This window comes from Kogia breviceps, chromosome 4, assembly GCF_026419965.1.
Source record: "Kogia breviceps isolate mKogBre1 chromosome 4, mKogBre1 haplotype 1, whole genome shotgun sequence".
NCBI lineage: Eukaryota > Metazoa > Chordata > Mammalia > Artiodactyla > Physeteridae > Kogia > Kogia breviceps.
Window position 1 is genome coordinate 101,350,509 of NC_081313.1, and position 20,173 is coordinate 101,370,681.

General features: G+C 39.9%; 1 protein-coding gene across 3 annotated transcripts in view; it reads left to right on the plus strand.

The window, feature by feature from the left end:
* The window catches only part of SNX24 (sorting nexin 24), a 160,811-nt gene extending 145,520 nt beyond the window's left edge, over nt 1-15,291 (plus strand). For all 3 annotated transcript variants that reach the window (XM_059060163.2, XM_067031484.1, XM_067031483.1), the window contains 4 exons: nt 6,086-6,180; nt 7,814-7,846; nt 8,371-8,435; nt 13,792-15,291. In XM_059060163.2, the coding sequence (XP_058916146.1) occupies nt 6,086-6,180; nt 7,814-7,846; nt 8,371-8,435; nt 13,792-13,859 (261 nt within the window). In that variant the 3' untranslated portion in view covers nt 13,860-15,291. The remainder of the gene's footprint in view (nt 1-6,085; nt 6,181-7,813; nt 7,847-8,370; nt 8,436-13,791) is intronic.
* Nucleotides 15,292-20,173: the final 4,882 nt, after the last annotated feature.

The following is a 20,173-nucleotide window of genomic DNA, read 5'->3' on the forward strand; positions in this document are numbered from 1 at the left end:
TGCCAGCGTTCGATTTCACCGTGTCCTCGGTGGAGATATGTCACCGTTTATGCTCGCCTTAGTGACAATTTTCTAAAATGGAAACTCATGGGAAATCATTACAGTGTTTATATGTCTCCCTTGTCGGATGGCGTTATCCTGTGATATTTTACCAGTGTTTTCCACTGAATGATGGCATCTAGCGAAGGTTAAGGCAGAACAGGTCCCTCTGTAATTTTGTGACTACATTTTACTTACTGAAGAAGAAAAGATAACTGACAATTAAGTATTTGGGATGTCACAGAAAGAACATGTGCAACTAATCAATGGTATCCTTTGGGAACATGATTTTATAAAGCTGATAATGTAGAAAAATCGGGATTTTGTGATTTCTGTTACATGATGATAATTGCACCTTTTCAATAAAAGAGACATTTCTCCTGGAGTAAACATTGAGCTGGAGGAGGATGCTGCTACCAATGCTTTTGTTTTTCTGCTCCCTTTAGGCAATTTTTTGGTAAATATTTTCATAGAGATTTTTTTTCCATTCTTTCTTTAGAGTGGTATTTCTGGTCTATAATAAGGAAAGTTATTTTTATTCTTCTGTAACTGAGTAACGTGGTCGTAAAGAATAATAATTTTTTTTTCTTCTTACAAGGTACACTCAATTGCCCATTTTAATATTTATCAGAGTTGGATATAGTCTTAGCAAAGTCTATTACATAATATATCACACACTTGTTACAGTTCTTTGATTTAGCCCCATTTCCTTTGTGCATCTTAATAACAACCTGATTTTTAGCCTATGTACTTCCTAAGTGGTAAATTGGCTGGAAATTACTGTGATTTTCTGTTAATTCTGTAGCATCTCCAGTCTGCATGTGTATGAAAGAGCAACTAAAAGATGTTCAGAACCCAGATATTTAGAAGCTCTTATGATTCCTACTCTTCCCATGCATGTGCCACTTTTCCTAGTTTTATGGCACAGGCTTCAGCTAGAGATAGATTCCTTCTCTGCTGGTTTGGACAGTAGTTTCTTCTTGTTCCAGCAGCTTTGGAAACTGCCACCCTACTTAACAGAATGGTTAGTTAACTTAAAGACCACATTATCTCCTTGGTCCTCCACCACCTCATTCCGTGCTTGGGACCCACTGTTGAGTGACCTCTTCATATGGACACTATTTTAATCTTTCAGTCATTTTCATTGCTTGCCTCTAGCTCTTCCTGAGTTTATTCTTATTTCCCTTTCCTTGGGGATTAAATAATATTGCTTTCAGTGGAGTGAGAGGATTGCTCAGCTCATTTTACACCTTTGTGGAAGCAGGACTTTCTTGCTCACCTACCACTTGTGACCAACAGCACTTGTGATCTACTCTCCAACTTGCATCTGGAGATTAATTAATTCTGCCTCTTACAGTATTTGACTCAGTACTTTAACCTGTAAGATTTAATGGGATTATTTCCAACTTTTTCTTCAACTTGTTATGCTCATTTTGAATTCTGATGTTTTACTGTGTAAATTAGCTACCCAGCCATGCATTCCAACTTGCATGCAGTGTCAGGACTCTACCATAAGAATAATTAATTAATCAGTTAGAATGTACCAGGCCTGGGACCTATCACTGCCCAGTGGTTCAAAATGCCCATCTCATAACAGGTGTGGGGTACTAGTGCTTCATCAGCTGTACTCTGTAGAAATAGAGTTTAAATCTTACTTTCCCTCCTTTTTTGCTAACTTTGGGAACCTTCAGCACCACAGCTTATTGAATTCTAGAGTTATATTTAGTAGACGTAGAAGCCATAAATATGAACTGCTTTCTAAATCTGGTACAGCAGTAGATTTTGGACTTTAAGAAAAAAATCCTTCACCAGACACGGCCAGACAAATATTTTCAACCACAGCCTAAAGCTGAAAGCACTCATGAATTCTAATAGCGAGGCAGCACACACTCCAGCGGGGTTCTAATTGACAAAGAGGCAGAAAACTGAAACAAGAAGGCTAGCGTGTCCTTTGGGGAGCTGGCATCCAGCACAGGCCCAGCAGTGCTTCAGGCTCCAGGCCAAATGAAAAGTGTGCCCAGCAGCGTTGCTGCCACATCAGAGCTACAAGCAGGCATCTTTGGCTGGGCTGTCAGGGGCCTATTGGACCCCCTACCACTGGCAGCACAATTATATACGTGTGTGTATTTTTCAGCAAGCAAGATTCTCAGCTTTCATCATTTTCAAAGGGATCCATGAATCCTAGAGGACTAAGAAGCTCTGTTTGTTAGATAGACAATAATCCAAACCTCCAAAACCAATAAAATAGATGGTTGAGAATTGATACAACAAAAAAATTCAAAGGAAACAGAATTAACATTTATCGAATGCTAATTGCATGCCAGAGACTCTTGGAGACATCACCTAATCCTCACAATGACCTTTAAGGTAGACAGAGGAGATACTCAAACCCAGGTCTTGCTCTAAAGCTACATATTCCCACTACACCACTTGCCTCTGTAAAGAATGAAAATGACCATTCAATTTACCATTGAAGATAAATCAAAACTAAAGATAAGCAAGCTAGGGCTTCCCTGATGGCGCAGTGGTTAAGAGTCCACCTGCCGATGCAGGGCACACGGGTTTGTGCCCCCGTCTGGGAAGATCCCACATGCTGCGGAGCGGCTGGGCCCGTGAGCCATGGCCGCTGAGCCTGCGCATCCGGAGCCTGTGCTCCGCAACGGGAGAGGCCACAGCAGTGAGAGGCCCGCGTACCGCAAAAAAAAAAAAGATAAGCAAGCTAAAACAACAGGGAAATATTATTTGATATTTAAAATGTTGTTTATATATATATATATTTTTTTTAATCAAAAGCTTATCTAGTGAATAGGTCCAGTGATTTAGACCAGACTAGGGTCCCAAGCATGTTGGATGGCCCAGGGTGCAGCATCAAGGAGTGGTTCTTCTTGAGCGGAAGCTTTTCAAGAAACTGAAGAGGATTTAAATGAAACAGTTGTGAGGCCCCACTTCACCGATGGGTCACTCATGGAATGTGGTCATGTGTTTCTGAACCAAAAGATTTGGTTGACCTAATACATTTTCTCTGTTGCATCTCTGTACTAACTAATGACAGTCATTTCACTTATACATATGTATTAAACTAGGTAAATTCTACCCCATTATACTCTGTCTCTGGGCTTAAGTATCAATTATTTTCTTACAAGCCTTCTTAGCACAGTTTAGGAGATATTCCCTCTGCATAACCGAAAGCTTGACTAACACCCTCACCCCTGCCAGTGCTGCTTTCTTACAACTGTAAATCCTGAAATCCACGTTGGTCAGTGTTTTATAGAAAATATTATTTGAGAATATTCAGTGAACATTTAACAAAAATGCTCACAAATTTTTGAAGTTTTCGATATTCTTTTTTTCTAGTATATCTGACCTAAAACAACATGATCATCTATTTGGAGTACTCTGGGGAGGCTGAGCAGGATTAATTCCCGTCCTGGTGTTGCAGTGTAAACAGCTTTTTGCCTGTCTTTTGTCATTAATGATCACGCTGTAGATGTAGTCAGTGCATTGTAAGCCAATCTGTCAAGGCAAATAAACAATTCACCTTGTTAAAATTCCCTAAATCTTGCATTAATAAAATGAAAGTAACCCCCCGGAACACTCAAGAGATGTCTTCCTCCATACTGCAGTGATGGATGACATGTCTAAAGATCCTGGAAATTAAGTAGTTCAGGTCATTAAAAGTGTCCCACACTTGTTATTGATTTAATTTATTTTAAAAGATGGGGGTGGAGATAATAATGGTTACCCCCTCCCCTGTTTTTTTAATCTAAAAGCTACCACTTGTTCACATAATTAAAACTATTGCCAGGGTGAACAGCTCTGTATTTGTTACAACGTTAAGCTTTATTATTCAAATAGGTATTATCCTCTTAAATAGATATCTACAAGTACAAGCTGATAATCACTGCAGCTTGTATTATGGCAAAAAAAATTCCTTGGAACTTCATATGTATCATGATTCCTAGAACCTTTGATTTTGGGCACTGAAATAATGACCTGGGCACCCCAAAAATATTAGTGAATAGATAGAAATTTAGATGAAAGCCAAATGAATTGAAGGAAAGAAACAGAAATAGTAATGGAAGAATGCCCCTGGATAGGGGAGGGGTTTTTTATCCTCTCCATTTTATGAATTTTTCATTTTTCTACTTTATAATCAAGAAAAAAGTAAACATTTTAGAAAGGTGGAGGGATGGATGCGCAGGCATTTAGAGAGTGCAAATTCTGTGTCACTGTATTCTAAGGCAAGTTTAACTTACGTGTGTGTTTACTTGTTTATCAGTAATTTTCTCCACCAGCCCACATTCTGTTGACCTGTAGCATTCACTGCCATATCCCAGTGCCTAACATAATAGGTGCTCCATAAATATTTGTTTAATGAATAAAGTATTACCCCCAAATATCTTTAATTTCCTCTTTTCTATTTCTTAAACTTCAGTGGGTACAATGGCCATGTAAAGAATAGTAAGAGCCCCAGACAAGGCTGGATCTCCAGATTACCCCTCTCCAGGGACTGAGCAGCAAGACGGTTGAGCACTAACATAGTACAGAGGTCAGTGTGCTAGCACTGGTGATCTCTGTAGTAGCTTATTCCATTTATATGTCCTGAACTGGGTAACAGAATTCCAAAACATGGTGAGAAATGGGGCAGCTCCAGATGTAAATTATGGCTAAAAACAACACATTATATAGAATTATGTGTATACAAGAAACACACAATTTGACCTTTTTCATGTATTATGTATCTTTTGTATCACCTTGCATAGCTGTTCCTGATCAGCTGTGTGAATGACATTTCAGCATCAATTCTCATTGGTTTTTTTTAGCATTTTTATTGGAGTATAATTGCTTTACAATGGTATATTAGTTTCTGCTTTATAACAAAGTGAATCAGTTATACATGCACACATATTCCCATATCTCTTCCCTCTTGCATCTCCCTCCCTCCCACCCTCCCTAACCCACCCCTCTAGGTGGTCACAAAGCACTGAGCTGATCTCCCTGTGCTATGTGGCTACTTCCCACTAGCTATCTGTTTTACATTTGGTAGTGTGTATATGTCCATCAATTCTCATTGTTTTTTAAACAATATGTACTTACTGGGGGGAAAAAGAGCCATGGTAAATTAAAAACATGAACCTTAAGAATAGTTACATTAATTTTAGAGATTATTGTACAATGTCTGATGCTTTTCCCATGGTCTGTAAAAAAAAAAAAGGTGGGGGGAGCAAATGTGCAATCATTTCTCTGACAGACTCTTTCAAAAACAAATATATATGAAAATGCATTCTTACAGTTCTCTATTAGGTTTCTCCTTGAAATTGCATAATTTGGATATCTGAGAACTGACATGGTTATGCCATTATGGCAGCTGTTTAGCAGAGCTCCCTAAATGGAAGAACTCTATAGATTTTTTTTTGTTTTCAGCATATACACTGATTTACACTTAGTGGTAAAACTGTTACTGACCCTTTAAGTGGAGCTGTCCAAATAGCAATAAATGTCAGTTGATCCTATTGCTGAAACAGGTGTTAGCTGAAGGATCTTGACTAAATCTTCCAATTAAAAAAGCCATGTATAGTATTTCCTGAACAGTAGTGGTTTCTTGTAGATAGACACACACACACACACACACACAATTTTGGATCACTTTATCACTAAATAAGGAAAACTTGATGTAACTATCTTAGCAGTATTATTGATGTTCCCAGGTTTTTAAAATACTCATTCTGGATTAGTATCTCCATGAAGGCAGGAACTGTGTCTACCTGGTGCCTGGCTGTCTTGCCCCCTGTCAGCATCTGAAGTATATATAGTAGATGCTCCGTAAATGCTGCTTGGGTGAAATAATAGATAAAATGGAGCATTTGCTGACACTGAATAACATGTGTGTTGGCCTAAATTCTTGGTGGGTGAAATGGGTAATTTTGCTCTTGGGTAATAATGCTGTTAAGAACTTTGATGGATGGTTATGACTTTTCAAAATAGTTTATTTGATTGATTGATTGCCTAGCAAACTTCACTTTCTAATTGTTTTCTACTTTCACAGGCTGTCATTCTAGAAAATGAAGAACTTCCCAAACTGTTTCTTGATTTCCTAAATGTGCGACATTTGCCCTCTCTACCAAAGGCAGAGAGCTGTGGGTAAGAGTTGTTTACCTATTGGACATGTATCTTAAGTTACTTTTCAATCACTTGTTGGCCTAACAAATAACACACGTGGTGCTGAGGGCCAACCTGGCCACACCCATTTTTTTTGGCTTGGGACAGCACTTGCTCACCCCCTGCTTGTAGTCAAAGGAATTGCTCCTGAGTCTTGTGGCCAAGTGACCAACACTCATTAATTCAGGTTTAAACTTGAAGAATTGACCTTTTACATTATACTTTTATATGGAATGGTGTTACATGATGGGAATTATAATCTAGATAGCTTATTTAGAGACTGTTTATTTGTGAATACTTGTGCAAAGTCTATATCCCCTTGGCACATTTATCCATATATATATATATATATATATATATATATATATATATATATATTTTTTTTTTTTTTTTTTTTTTTTTTTTTTCGGTACGCTGGGCTCTCACTGTTGTGGCCTCTCCCGTTGTGGAGCACAGGCTCCGGACGCACAAGCTCAGCTCAGCGGCCATGGCTCACGGGCCCAGCCGCTCCGTGGCATGCGGGATCTTCCCGGACTGGGGCATGAACCCGTGTACCCTGCATCGGCAGGCGGACTCTCAACCACTGCGCCACCAGGGAAGCCCTATTCATATAATTTTAAAGCTGTAAATGATCTTAGAAGTGATTTTATCCAACTTGCTTCATTTTAGAGTTGAGAAAACTGAGACACAGGAATAAAGTGCCTTTCCTAAGATCTCTTGCCTTGTAGCTGTCAGAGCCCAGGCCTTTGGCGTAAGCTCTTTCCTGCTGCCTCTCCCTCAGGAACTTCTAAATGGGGGACTGCAGATCCTAATCCCTCTCTACCAAGAAACCAGACATCTGATATCAGCAGCAACTGGGAAAAGTTCTTCTGAAGAATTAACTCTGAAACAAGCCAGTCGCCCAGCTCTGGGCACCTGTGTTGATCTGGCCTCCAAAGGCAGTCGGCACCATCTCTTACATGTTAAATCTATCTACAGAGAACACGTCATCACAAACTCTCTGCAGATCCAAGTTGGGGAGAGGGTTCTATCCATTTTCTTGCTGCCTCCAGACCTGCCTGAATGACTCACACTAACTACAAGATGTTCAAGCTAACCACACCCAAAGTTGTGTTAAAACCCAGCCATCCGCTGGATGAGAGGCTAACACCTGTCACAGCTCCCTCACCAGCAGTGTTTACTCAGGGCCACTTTTCAGTCACCTCAGAACAAGAATCGTACACCGCACTCACCAAGTCATGTGCATGCTCAGGGCTTCCTGTTCCAACTTGGTGCATTTGCTGGGAGGTTGAGCTTCATATGTAGTTGTGTATTTTTTAAGAAGAGATAGTGGGAATGAAGTGAGTGAAATCTTTTCTCCATTATATAAGTCCAAAAGCAAAACCATAGGATTTCTGAGTGATCTCCAGGAAAATTGAAATTCAAGAATATTGCAGCCTTAGGGTTCCTTAGAATGAGGCATCAGCCATGCTGTGACTCTGTGAAAATACCTAAGTCTCTTTTCAAAATGTCTCCCAAATCAGAGCTCTAAGAATACTGGCTATTTCTTCCTTTGTTGACATAAATACTGACCCAACTTTTATGGTCTTCTTTTCTTTTTTTAAAAAACATTTAGATCTTTTGATGAGACAGAATCTGAAGAGTCAAGGTAAGAACAAACACCACTCAGTCAGCAGTTATACAAACCAAGAATAGGACTAAGGGTTTGTTAAACATTTAATTACCATCATGTAATTGTTTCAAGTCAAGATTTTCTTGAAAACCTTTGCTAGAAAATTGATTTTAAGATAATAAATATTTGATGGGAAGTTACAGAAGTAACCATTCTATTTAAGGCTAGAGGAATAAAGGTCCTACATTATTTCATACAAGTAATAAGAATACATTTCATCAATAATCGTACTACAAGATTTTTTTAAAAAATCACTTTGCAGCAGTGATTTATGGTATAGATTGTATATCTGCTTCAAATTCCACAAAGACATGTTTGGAAGATGAGCGCACTGCTGGTTTGTTCCTACAGCTCTGCTTGCTATTATTCACCCGCACCGTTAGATACATAAACCTTGAGATGTCCCCGCACAGCAGTTTGATCCCCTCAAAGCTAGTTTGTAGTGTTTTCTGTTTACCATCGTCCCCTGATGCTGACATGCCTGTTCTTGACCTTTCCAGCAAACTGTCCCACCAGCCGGTGCTGCTGTTCCTCAGGGATCCATACGTCTTGCCTGCAGCCAGCGGTAATCAAACCTGTCATCTGCTAACAGCTCTTTACTGATCTGACCCTGCACCACATAAACCACGTTTTTAATACAGGTCTAACAGAGTGACATTGGCCAGGGCTTAATAATCTGCCAATAAACCAGTGCTCTTGGTGTAAGAGACATTCAGAATTTTAATTGGGGCAGGCCTTTCAGGAGGAAATGTAATTTTTCTTTCTCTCTTGCCAGGCTGTTTTGAATTAGAGTAATAAGAGGGAAAGGTATTTATTGTCCTTAATTTTGGGGGTGGTGTTATTTTGGCTTCTGCTGGTTTTTATCTAGGGTTTGAATCCAAGGTTCTGGTCCTTTTTTAAAATGCTTCTTTCCAAAAGCTGTGCATATACATTGCATGCGTATCTCCATTTCCATTTAGATTACAGCATCTTTGACAGTCAGATACACATTTTTTAAAGTTGTATCGTTAAGTATAATGAATTAATTTAAGCGTAAATGTAATTTGGTATTTTAGCCCGAGTCCTTTCTTTGTGTCAAGAAATTTAAATTATTCAGAGTCCCTCTCAAAGTGTTCTGATGTGCAGCTCTTCATGAGTATATTCTCAGACATTAGCTCATTTAACTTCCTTAACAACCTTATGAAATAGGCAGGGCATGTATCATCATTCGCTCCTGAGCAAACTGGGGCTCAGGGAGGTCCCTGATTTGCCCAGTCTCACAGGTCTGGTGGGTGGATCCCTTTTTGCCTAATCTCTCCTTCTTTGCTCTTTGCATATAGTGAATTTTCAGCCTTTGTTTCTGAGGGTAACTAAATAGCATAGCAGCTAAATAGCAATAGATAAATTATCTGTGGACACCATTCCTACATTCTGACAATAAAACCTTTTCACCAGCAAGAGAGAGGGGACTGTTCTCTGTGGCACGGATTCTTGTGTGCTCAGATCACCCACTTAGCTATCAGTTTAAAGAAGGCTGACTAGGACACAGCCCCGCTCTGTTGAGGGACCATTCTAGAAGAAAGCTGCCTTTTCTATACAACCACGCACGAATATGGTCTTGTAGTATTTTCTCTATAAAATCCCTTCAGTGAGGAATAGTCCCCTTTCTTTAACATTTGCTTCCCATGTGTAACAAATATGCCTGGTATGTTACTTGGTATTATGTTAACAAGATATTACATTTAACAAATATTCATGATGTAACCTAGTCTAGATTAAATGGGCAGTGGGGTTTTTTTTCTCAACCAAATGAACTTCCTAGCAGGTTCTTATTAGTCATGCATTTTATACACATCAGTGTATACATGTCAATCCCAATCTCCCAGTTCATCACACCACCACCACCTCCACCCCCCACTACTTTCCCTCCTTGGTGTCCATAGGTTTGTTCTCTGCATCTGTATCTCAACTTCTGCCCTGCAAACTGGTTCATCTGCACCATTTTTCTAGGTTCCACATACGTGCATTAATATATGATACTTGTTTTTCTCTTTCTGATGACTTGTCTCTGTATGGGGCAGTGTTTTATGAAGCACTCTTACTAGCTTTTATAAATGGTTCCACAAGTACTTTCTCCAGGTATTGTTTCTGCTCAGATATTTTAAGCATTTGACTGAAATTCCTATAAAAGTGTAGAGAGTAGAACGATCACTGTGGACTGGAGTAGCCAGGATGCTTTCTGGAAGAGGGCAAGATATTTTATGATCCTTAAATCCAATTCATCCAGCTTCTTAAGCAGCATGTGCTATGCACTTGGCTTGACCATGAAGAACGGGAGGAACTTTCTGGGAAAGAGCCTCAGGGGCGTCTGTCTGCAGTTAGAAAAAATAAGAAGTATGGATCATTGGTAGAATATTGATGTAGTCAAACAGCTTGCACAGAAAGGGGATCCCTCCTTGAGAGTAAATGTCAATCATGAATTTGATGTAAAGGACAGTACGAGGTGTGAGAGAGCCAGCCAGTTCCTTTTGTGGAACTTTGGCTGAGCCCATGTCATAAATCAGATTCCTATTGTCTTAAAAGTATTATACTAGTGATACATTATTGCAACTCTTTAGCATTTAATTTAAAGATAAATTGTACTTGCATCACATGTTCATGTTATAAGGCCTCTTAACAAAATGTTGAGGTTTCTGTTCCAGGTATAGAATCTGGAAGTACCTTCACAGATACACTGACACCCATAAAAATCAGAGGAGTGTCTGTCTTTAAAATTCTGACAGTTAAACACTATCCTCTTATAAAATGCTAAAAATAAAACATTATTCTCTTAGCATATGCTTTTTGGCCTTCATTTTGAGTTTTCTGGGGAATTCAAAATAACTTTGGCTCAGATACCCAGCGACTACAGTGTGGCTAAACTCCGTAGACTTTTCTCAGTCCTCCTCCTTGACCTCTCATTAACTTTAGCCACTGGTGACCACTTTCCCCTCCTTCAAACACCATCTCCCCTTGGCTTTCCCACCTTTCTGCTTTTCTTCCAGGCTCTGGCAGCTCTCCTGAAGGCTGTCCTAGACCCTCTGCTCTTCTCATTTTACTTTCTTTGGAACAGTCTCCTTGCTGTGGCCTTGATGGCCTTGAGTATACAGCTGAGTCACAATACTATTTTTCCATCCCACCCTCTCTGTGATCCCCAGACACTCACCGTAGTTGACAAGGCCCCCCAGTGGGCTGGCCCTGGCCCACGTGTCTGCCGGGTCCCCCTCACACACTCTGGTCCAGCCACACTGCAGTTCTTTCTGGGCCTCAGATGCGCTGAACTCTTTCCCCGCGGGGCACTTGCTGTTTCCTCCTCCTCGAACCCTCTTATCTTCACATGGTTGGGCCTCTCCTCTTTCAGGTGCAGCTTCAGGGAGCCTTTGCTGGCTCTCCTTTCAAGTAGCCTCCAAGAGCCCCTCCACCCCCTTACTTTTTTTTTTTAAGCTTCACAATAAATGTTTATAAAAATAAATGAAAACCAACAAAAATAACAAAAAAACCTTTCCCAAATCACATTCCTTCTCAACACCTCTCAAAGGGGAGCAAAGGCAAGGGCAGTTTTCTGAGTAATTTAAGCAGTGATGGACATTGTATCAAATGATACATGTAATGAAGCCAAAATCCAGCTTAGAGTGGAGTAAACTGTAACAGATGAGAAAAAAAAAAAAAAGACCTCTGATTATCTCATCAGTTACTAGTTGGTGGACCTCATTATAAAATATCTCTATTCCATTCACTTTTATCAGAGTGCCCTATTTGCTTCCTTTAGAACAATGATCACAAATTGTGTTGCCTTCTCTCTCTCTTTCTGTCACCTTCACCCTCTAAATCTCCGGCATCTAGCATATGCTTAGCGCTTGCTGGATGGTGAGCACAGGGCCTGGGCATGCTCTTTTCCCTCTGTGGGATTGCTCTTCATCCAGACACCCTCACAGCTGGCTGCTACCCCACTTCAGTCAAATAGCATCTGTGCACAAAGGTCCTTATTCACCTTGCCGTCCCCTATCACCCTCTGGCCCCGTGCCCTGCTTTATTTTTTCTCCTTGCCTTTAAACCACTGCTTGACCTATTCGAGTGCTGTAGAATTACCCAAAGTATTTAATGTTATTTTCCTTTTTGTCCTTTTTGCTGAACTTACTGATTTGAATCAAAATGTTTAAATAAGCTTATGATATAATTTCACTAACCTTAAGCAGACTCTTATATTTTGAGTGGTAAAGGATAAATGCATATATGCTGATGCATGTAATATGTCTAATTTGGGGATTTTATTGAAAATTAATCAACAGCTTCATTTATGGCTATTGGTATCAATACACGTCTGCGAGTGAGAAATGCATTTAGAATTAAAATTAACTTAGCTGAGTCATTGCTTTTGATTGGGATCTAAGTATGTAGGTATAAGTCCACTGCAAACTTTTAAAGATATGTTTTATTAAAAATTATGTGACTTCATGTTGGGTAAAAGCAAACATTAAGAAATCAAGTGAGTGTCATCAACCAAAAGTAATTGCATATTGGAGATATTTTAAAAACACATTTTGTTTGTTCATTCACTTGTTTCCCTGACTAGCACGTAAGTTCTGTAAGTTCCTTGGCAGGCACTGTTACTTACTTATATTCCCAGTAATTAGGCAGTGCTTGGTATGTGATAATAGCTGGTACTTACCATGTGCCAAGTTCAGGTCCAAGCACTTTGTTTCATTCATCAATTTTTACAACAGCCTGTTAAGTAGTAGGTACTGTTATGAAATCCCTCACTAGTACCATCGCCACCCTGAACTTGCTCCAGTCGCTCTCTGAATGGCAGCCACAGTCATCTTTTCAGAACAACTCATTGCTGTCTCACTCTGCTTGAAATCCCTCAGTAGCTTCTCATTGCTTTTCAGATAAAGCCAGAATTCCTGTTCATTCTTACCAGGCTTGAATTGCCCCCCTGCCCTTACAGCCACTCCTCTTGCTACGCTAGCCTCAGGCTCCCGCCTGCCACAGACTTTCCACCTGGTCAGCTCCCTCTCCTGAGCCCTCTCCTCCAAGAGCCTGATGAGGTCCAATCCCCTTGTAAGTGGTTTTATGTAGTAGGTACTCTGTAGAGGTTGAATTAATCAGTGAACATATTATTTGGAAGCTCAAAGTATTGGGCCACTTAATTTCCTTATACAATAACTATATTTATTTAAATCCTAGATATAATTATGTTCATACTGAAGTTTATAAATGAAAATTCTGAACCGTGTGATAGATTGGTTCTCCTGTTCACGTTATCTGTTCATATATTTTACCTGCTGTGATAACTAAACTGAGATACAACATAACATACACCTCTGAATTTCCTTTGCATTTCCTATAAAAATGTAGCTGATTTTTCAAGTTTGACAAGTGTGGCTTTTGTCAGGAATCTGCCCTTTTACTTTAGGAAGGCAGGCCCCTGTCCTCCTGCTCTCTAGAAGCTAGTATAATAGAACAAGCATACTCAAGACAACTTGCACTAAACACTACTGTAAACCACAATGGAAAAACTGCAGCAAAGTATTCCCAGTAGAAATCTTGGAATTCCTTCAAGTATATTGAGATTTTGTTAGAAATTGAATCGCCAGTGTAATCCATCTTCCTTGGGAGAAAACATTCAGATAAAGAGCTGGGGCCTAGCAGCATTAACCATTAGAACATCCCTTAAATCAATAAGCTACAAATCTGGCTGTGCATTCCTGCAGTGCCTGGTGGTACACTCAAGTGGCTAGAGGACGAAGCAGCATGACTGATGGCACATCCGAAACAAGGGCAAACTGTATGTTGATGCAGATCCCTGAGTTATGCCTAGGCCTTACCTTGTTTCGTTCTATGAGATGCACGTATGTTTTATTGATGTACATAAGAAAAGCAGTTTTACTTTTGTTTTTCAGATTTTCCAAATGTGGTTATTGAAGGAGTTCTCCATGGGATATTTTACCCTCATCTACAGCCCAGGTAGAAATCCTCCATGGCTAGAAGAAGCTGAAGCAAGTTTCGAAGTCGTAGTCAAGGAAATCGATACCTACCAAATTAACCTAAACTCTATGACATAATGGCTCTCGCTAGTGGTAAAATTCACAGCCGCAGCTTAATTCAGAGCAGGGACATTTCCATTAGAATGGTGCTTTTAAAAATAGAAACTGAACCAGGGCGGTGCTGAGGTTAAGGCCAAGTGTTTAAGAAGTAGAATGTAGCTGCCAATTTAGAAACCCAGGAAAAGAAAGCTAAAGAAGATCTTTGGGAGCTCCGAGTGTAGCAAAACAGTTACTCTCTGCTTCAGTCACACCACTTGCTAATTGAAAATCTTATCCCAAATCATAGTGAGACTGATCAACTTTGGTAGCTTTTTTGTTCAGATTTTATGACACACTAATCTTTTCATCATGAGATTTTTCTCAGCCAGTGATGGATAACATTCTGAAGTGCTGGCACCAGGAGAGCATCACAGAAACACACTGCTAAATGTGAGGAAGGAATTAAACTGAAAATGAAATTATACTGACAATTTAGGGCATTTTAATTTACAGTGGATCTGCATCATATCCAGGGGTTAGCTTCTAATGTCGGCACATAAGATTAAATGGGGTCTCAAGATTATCCTTGAAAGCCCTTTAGAATGGTGCCATATTGGAAATCTCCATCCACGACAGCCAGTTTTTCCTCCAGTGTTGGAAGAGGTAACTGTTTCTTCCGTTGAAGACCAATTGAAGTTGTTGGTGTTTAGGGGCTATTTTGTAGAAAAAACACATAACTTTAAACACTAGAATGATACTTAGCCTTGCAAGATGCTTGCCCTCTAAGAGACAGATATGAACTTACAGTGCCTGAGGGAACACCAGATTGACAACACTCATCTTGGTTTACTCGAGGGCATCCATTCGTTGAATAGGTGGTATAATTGCCAGATTGATTGTTATTTTCCTTATTCCTTATCATTTCCTTTTCACTGATCTCATGTACTGAATTAAATGTGTTTATGATATAACTCCACTGTACATGTTACATTCAGATTTTTAGTAGTAAAGGATAAAAACATATATGCAGCCTGTATATATGTGCCATATTTGGACATTTCTTTGAAAACCAGGTAATAGCTAGCCTATTTATGATTATTAGTTAATAAGCTTCTGTGTGGGAGAAAAATATTTAGATAGAAAACTAATAATTATATCATGGTTTTTGATTAGGATCTAAATATACAGGTTTAAAGCTTACTGCAGACTCTTAGAGATTTATTTATGATAGATGTGTTACTACATGCTGGAAATAAGCAAGAACTAAATAATCAAGTGTCATCAACCAAAAATTACTGAATAGTCAAGTGTTGGAGATATTTTTTAAATGTTTTTGTTATTAGCTATTTTGAGTTAAATAAAAACTAAGAACAAGAAGTGTTTGGATATGTCTTCTACTGCCAGGATTTTATTGGAAACACAAATTGTGTCTTGTCTCTTTATACACACACACACACACACACACACACACACACACACACACCTCACATATTCATATAGACATTTATTTCCAATCTGACAAGGTAACTGTTAAATTACCTCATCTATTAAGCCAATAGGTACTCATTAAGTAGTTGATTTACCAAGATAGTAAGTGTTTTTTTAAAAAAAATAAAGCCCAAGAATCTTTGGTGGCACCCTACTCAAGAACTTTGGTGGCACTACTACTCTTTTTTGAGAATTGATTTTTTTTTTTAGTGATGACTTTCATTTCTAATTTTTATTTAAATGTTTAATATTCCATTTCAATTCCATTGCAGGAAATAGACACCACAATAGGTATTTTAAGCAGAATGGAATAATAAGAAGCAGTGCTTACAGAATCTTTTGGAAGGATGAGGGGAATGAACTCCTGGTGGGTCACTTCCAGAATGCTCCAGCAATTTCCGATACCCGCCTGCCAGGGGAGCTACAGCCTCTGCCTTTAGCAGGAATTCAGGGAGCTGGGAGGCTGCTACTGAAGGTATTGAAGTCAAAAACAGTACATGTAGCTTCGATCCAGGGATCAGCACGTAGGATCAGGAGGTAACTTACCACCATAACTACCTCATGGTAGCACCGAGGAAGCTGGTGACTGGGCACTAGAACAAAGTGTTCAGCTGTCACCACCTACACCACAGTTGCCTCTCAACGCCCATGACTTTGCTTGTCAGCAACTGCAGCCTAAAGCAGCAGGAAGATGGTATTCACCCGCTTCCATCTTTTACAGCTCATGAAAGCACATGCAATTGGAAGAACCTTATTCTTGATCCCCAGCTTCAAGGGAGTCTGGGAAGGAGTTGGAACTTTCTGGTCTCAGCACCTCAGAAATGCACATTGGAAAGAGGATGGAATATATTTCCACAGTCAAAATTTTAATAAAAACATATGAAAGGATATATAAAAAGAAAAGTCTTCTCCCATCCTGTCTCCTAGATTCCCAGTTCCCCTTCCAGAGACAACCACTGTTCTTGGCTTACATGTATACTTCCCGAGATATTTCATCCACATGCGAGCAAATAATGTATATTTAGTGTACATATATTCCGTTTCCCTTTTTTATGAAACATGGATATTTCAAAGCATGGATTCATAGCCAATAAAGAAGTAAAGAGTAGAGGGAAGAAAACAATAAAGAAGAGGAAAAGAAATCCTCTTACCACTTAAGCCAGCATATGGGGACAGCCCTCACACTCCTTTGTCCCCCAGTTCTTGAATTTGATGGTTTGCCTGGGGCTAATCTCAGAATGTCCCTCAGTTGCTGTTGTATGCAGAGTCTTTCTCAGGCCTAACCTCCATCACCTGGCCAATTTGCATATGGCAGCCCTGGTGTACTTTCTCCTGCTGTCCTCCTCCTCTCCCCCATTTCAGAGAGCGGGCCATGTATACAAATGGCACCCATAACACTGTGACTATCCCCACATGGTAAATTCTTCAGTCATTTCACTTTGAAAAGTATAGAAATCTCAAGATCACAGTTTAGGAATAACAAATGGCTTTCATCTCATCTGTCAACTCTGATCAATTGATAATGGCTCATAAAGCGCTCAGGTAAGGATTCTGACACCGATTTGAGTGGATACTATCCAAAGAAAGCAGAAAATAACAAGTGTTGACAAGGATGTGAAGACTTTGAAACCTTTATACATTGCTGGTAGGAAGTAAAATAGTGCAGCCTCTGTGGAAAATGGTATGACAGTTCTTAAAAAAATTAAACATAAAATTACCACATGATTTAGCAATTCCACTTCTGGATATATACCCAAAAGAAGTGAAAGCAGGGACTCGAACAGTTATTTCCACACCCAAGTTTTTGACAGCATTATTCACAACCAAAAGGTGGAAGCACTCCAAGTGTCCACTGATGGATGAATGGATAAAGTGTGGTCTATACATACAGTGCATTATTCAGCCTTAAAAAGGAAGGAAATTCTGACATCTGCCACAACATGGATAAATCTTGAAGACATTATGCCAAGTGAAATAAGCCAGTCACAAAAGGAGGACTACTGTATGATTCCACTTATTTGAGGTACCTAGAACAGTCAAACTCATGGAAACAGAAAGTAGAGTGGTGGTTGCCAGGGTCTTGGGGGAAGGGAAAATGGGGAATTAGCGTTCAGTGGGTTTCAGCTGGGGAAGATGAGAAAGTTCTGAAGATGGATGGTGATGGTTGCACAACAGTGTGAGTGTACTTAATGCCTCTGAACTATACACATAAAAAATGGTAAATTTTATGTCGTGTAATTTTACTACAATTTTTTAAAAAAGCTTTTTTAAGAAAAGGATTTTGAGTGAATACAGGCTCAGTGAGTAAGAGTATAGCAACCAATTAGTGATATTTGTCTAGGGTGCAGGAGGAGTTTGGGCAAACCCACCAGGTGCTATTCTCGTATCCCTGGCAACCTCTGAGATTCTAAAACAATAGTTCTAAACCAGAGATGTGCATCAGAATCACCTAAAACTGAATCAATAAATCCGGGTTGGGGTCTGTCCTTGGGTACTTAGAGAAACTTCTCAGTTGATTCTGATACACACATAGGTTAGGAACCACTGTTTGAGGGATGTGAGGAACCACTGTTTGAGGGATGTGAGAGATGGTTTATGAACTCCCCTTCTTTGGTGATTATTGGCTTTCCTACCTCCTTCAGAATCTACTATGAAAAGAATAGCAATTCAACTCTCAGTGTATTGCATGTGGCCATGGGGAGGAGGGACTTGTCTTAGTCCATTCTGGCTGCTGTAACAAAAATACCATAGACTGGGTGGCTTATAAACAACAAACATTTATTTCTCACAGTTCTGGAGTCTAGGAATTGCGAGATCAGGGCACTGGCACATTTGGTGTCTGGTAAGGGGCTCTCTTTTTCACTGTGTCCTCACATGGCAGGAAAGGCACCAGGGATCTCTATGGGGCCTCTGTCATAAGGGCACTAATCCCTAATCACCTCCCAAAGGCCCCACCCCCAAACATCATCACATAGGAGATTAGTTTTCACCATATGAATTAGGAGTGGGTGGGGGGAGCAGACACAGTCTATAGCAGGACTCTTTGAAGAAGCAGCAAGGATGACAGACAAGTTTGGGTAATGGTTTCAACAGACACCCTCTGTGAATATATACTCATTTACTCATCCACTCATTCAGTGAAATGCATTTGAGATTTCTCGCTGCACTAAGGCATGGTATTAATTATCTAAAAATAGAGGGCTTCCCTGGTGGCACAGTGGTCGAGAATCTGCCTGCCAATGCAGGGGACACAGGTTCGAGCCCTGGTCCAGGAAGATCCCACATGCCTCAGAGCAACTAAGCCCGTGTGCCACAACTACTGAGCCTGCACTCTAGAGCCGACAAGCCACAACTACTGAAGCCTGTGCATCTAGAGCCCGTGCTCTGCAACAAGAGAAGCCACAGCAACGAGAAGCCCTCACACTGCAACTAAGAGTAGCCCCCACTTGCCGCAACTAGAGAAAGCCCATGCTCAGCAATGAAGACCCCATGCCACCAAAAATAATAAATTTATTTATTTTTTAATAAATAAAGAATAGAGACAAAATCCTTGTTTTCTGGAATTTTTGGCCATTTACTAGGGAATGTCTTTCCATTTAACTGAATTGGATGTAGAGTTCAGTGATTAGGACTATCTTCTCCAGTCTCTCTACTCAGCTTCAAAGCAATCACTTTCATCTTGGCTTTGTTTTGGTTTTCATCCTTGATGATAATTATAGATTTTGAATTCAGCAGCAGAAACCCAGAGAAGTAGCAGACACTAACTCAAAACAGAAAATTCTGCAACATTTATGTTTTCTGTCCATACAGATGCAGAGTGACGGTCTGGATTGGTGATGAGGGTGAAGAGGTATTTATTTTTGTGTGAGGGGGAGGAGGGTACATTGAAATGTTAAGCCTTTGGAGTACATGTAATTGACTGTAGAAAATTTTGTTTTATATTCTCAGAGTATAATTGTAAATCTGACCCATGAGATGTGAAACACTTTCTGTCTTCTACTCTAACACCAGCCATGGTGCCTTCAACAGTGTTTCCAGCCCTGATATTCTCTTCACTTAGATGCTCTTACGTAGTGAGCTCCTCTGGGCGCCACATGTTGTGAGACTAAGGCTTTTCATACTTCATCCCATTATAACTGGACAAAGCTTTTACAAACCTTTATAGAAGAAGAAAGCAAAGATTGGAGCGACTAATAAGTAGCTAACATGATAAAGCACTAATTTGGGCTAAGTTCTATCCACAGATTATCCCATTGAAGCCTCACAACATCTTTCTGAGGTATGTATTCTTATTTTTCTACTCTACAGTGAAAAAAATGAAAGTAGAAAGGCAAGATAGCTTGACTAAGGCCACCAGTTAATAAAGGGGATCAGGATTTGCACTGTTGATCCACACAGTTCAGGCTAATCCACCCGCGCCCCCCCCTCCGTCAGCCTCATGTTAGAACTGTTTGTATTTATGTGCATTTTTGAACAACACATGAATACTCAGGTCGGAAAGAACTAGTATTGTGAGAGTTGCTTATCTTTCTGCACTACATTACAAATCAGAGTGCTTTCCCATCTCCCTTGATTAAACCAAGCTCTGTGCTCTCAGCTGCAGCCTCCTCCCAGGTCTCTCTGCTTCCACTTTTACTCTAGTCCATCCTCCACATGAGAGCCAGAGCCATCTTTTTAACATGTCCATCAGATCATGTCACTCTTGCTTAAAATTATCCAGTAGCTTCCATCCCCACTTAAAATCGAAACTCCTGCCACCCACTCCCAAGTT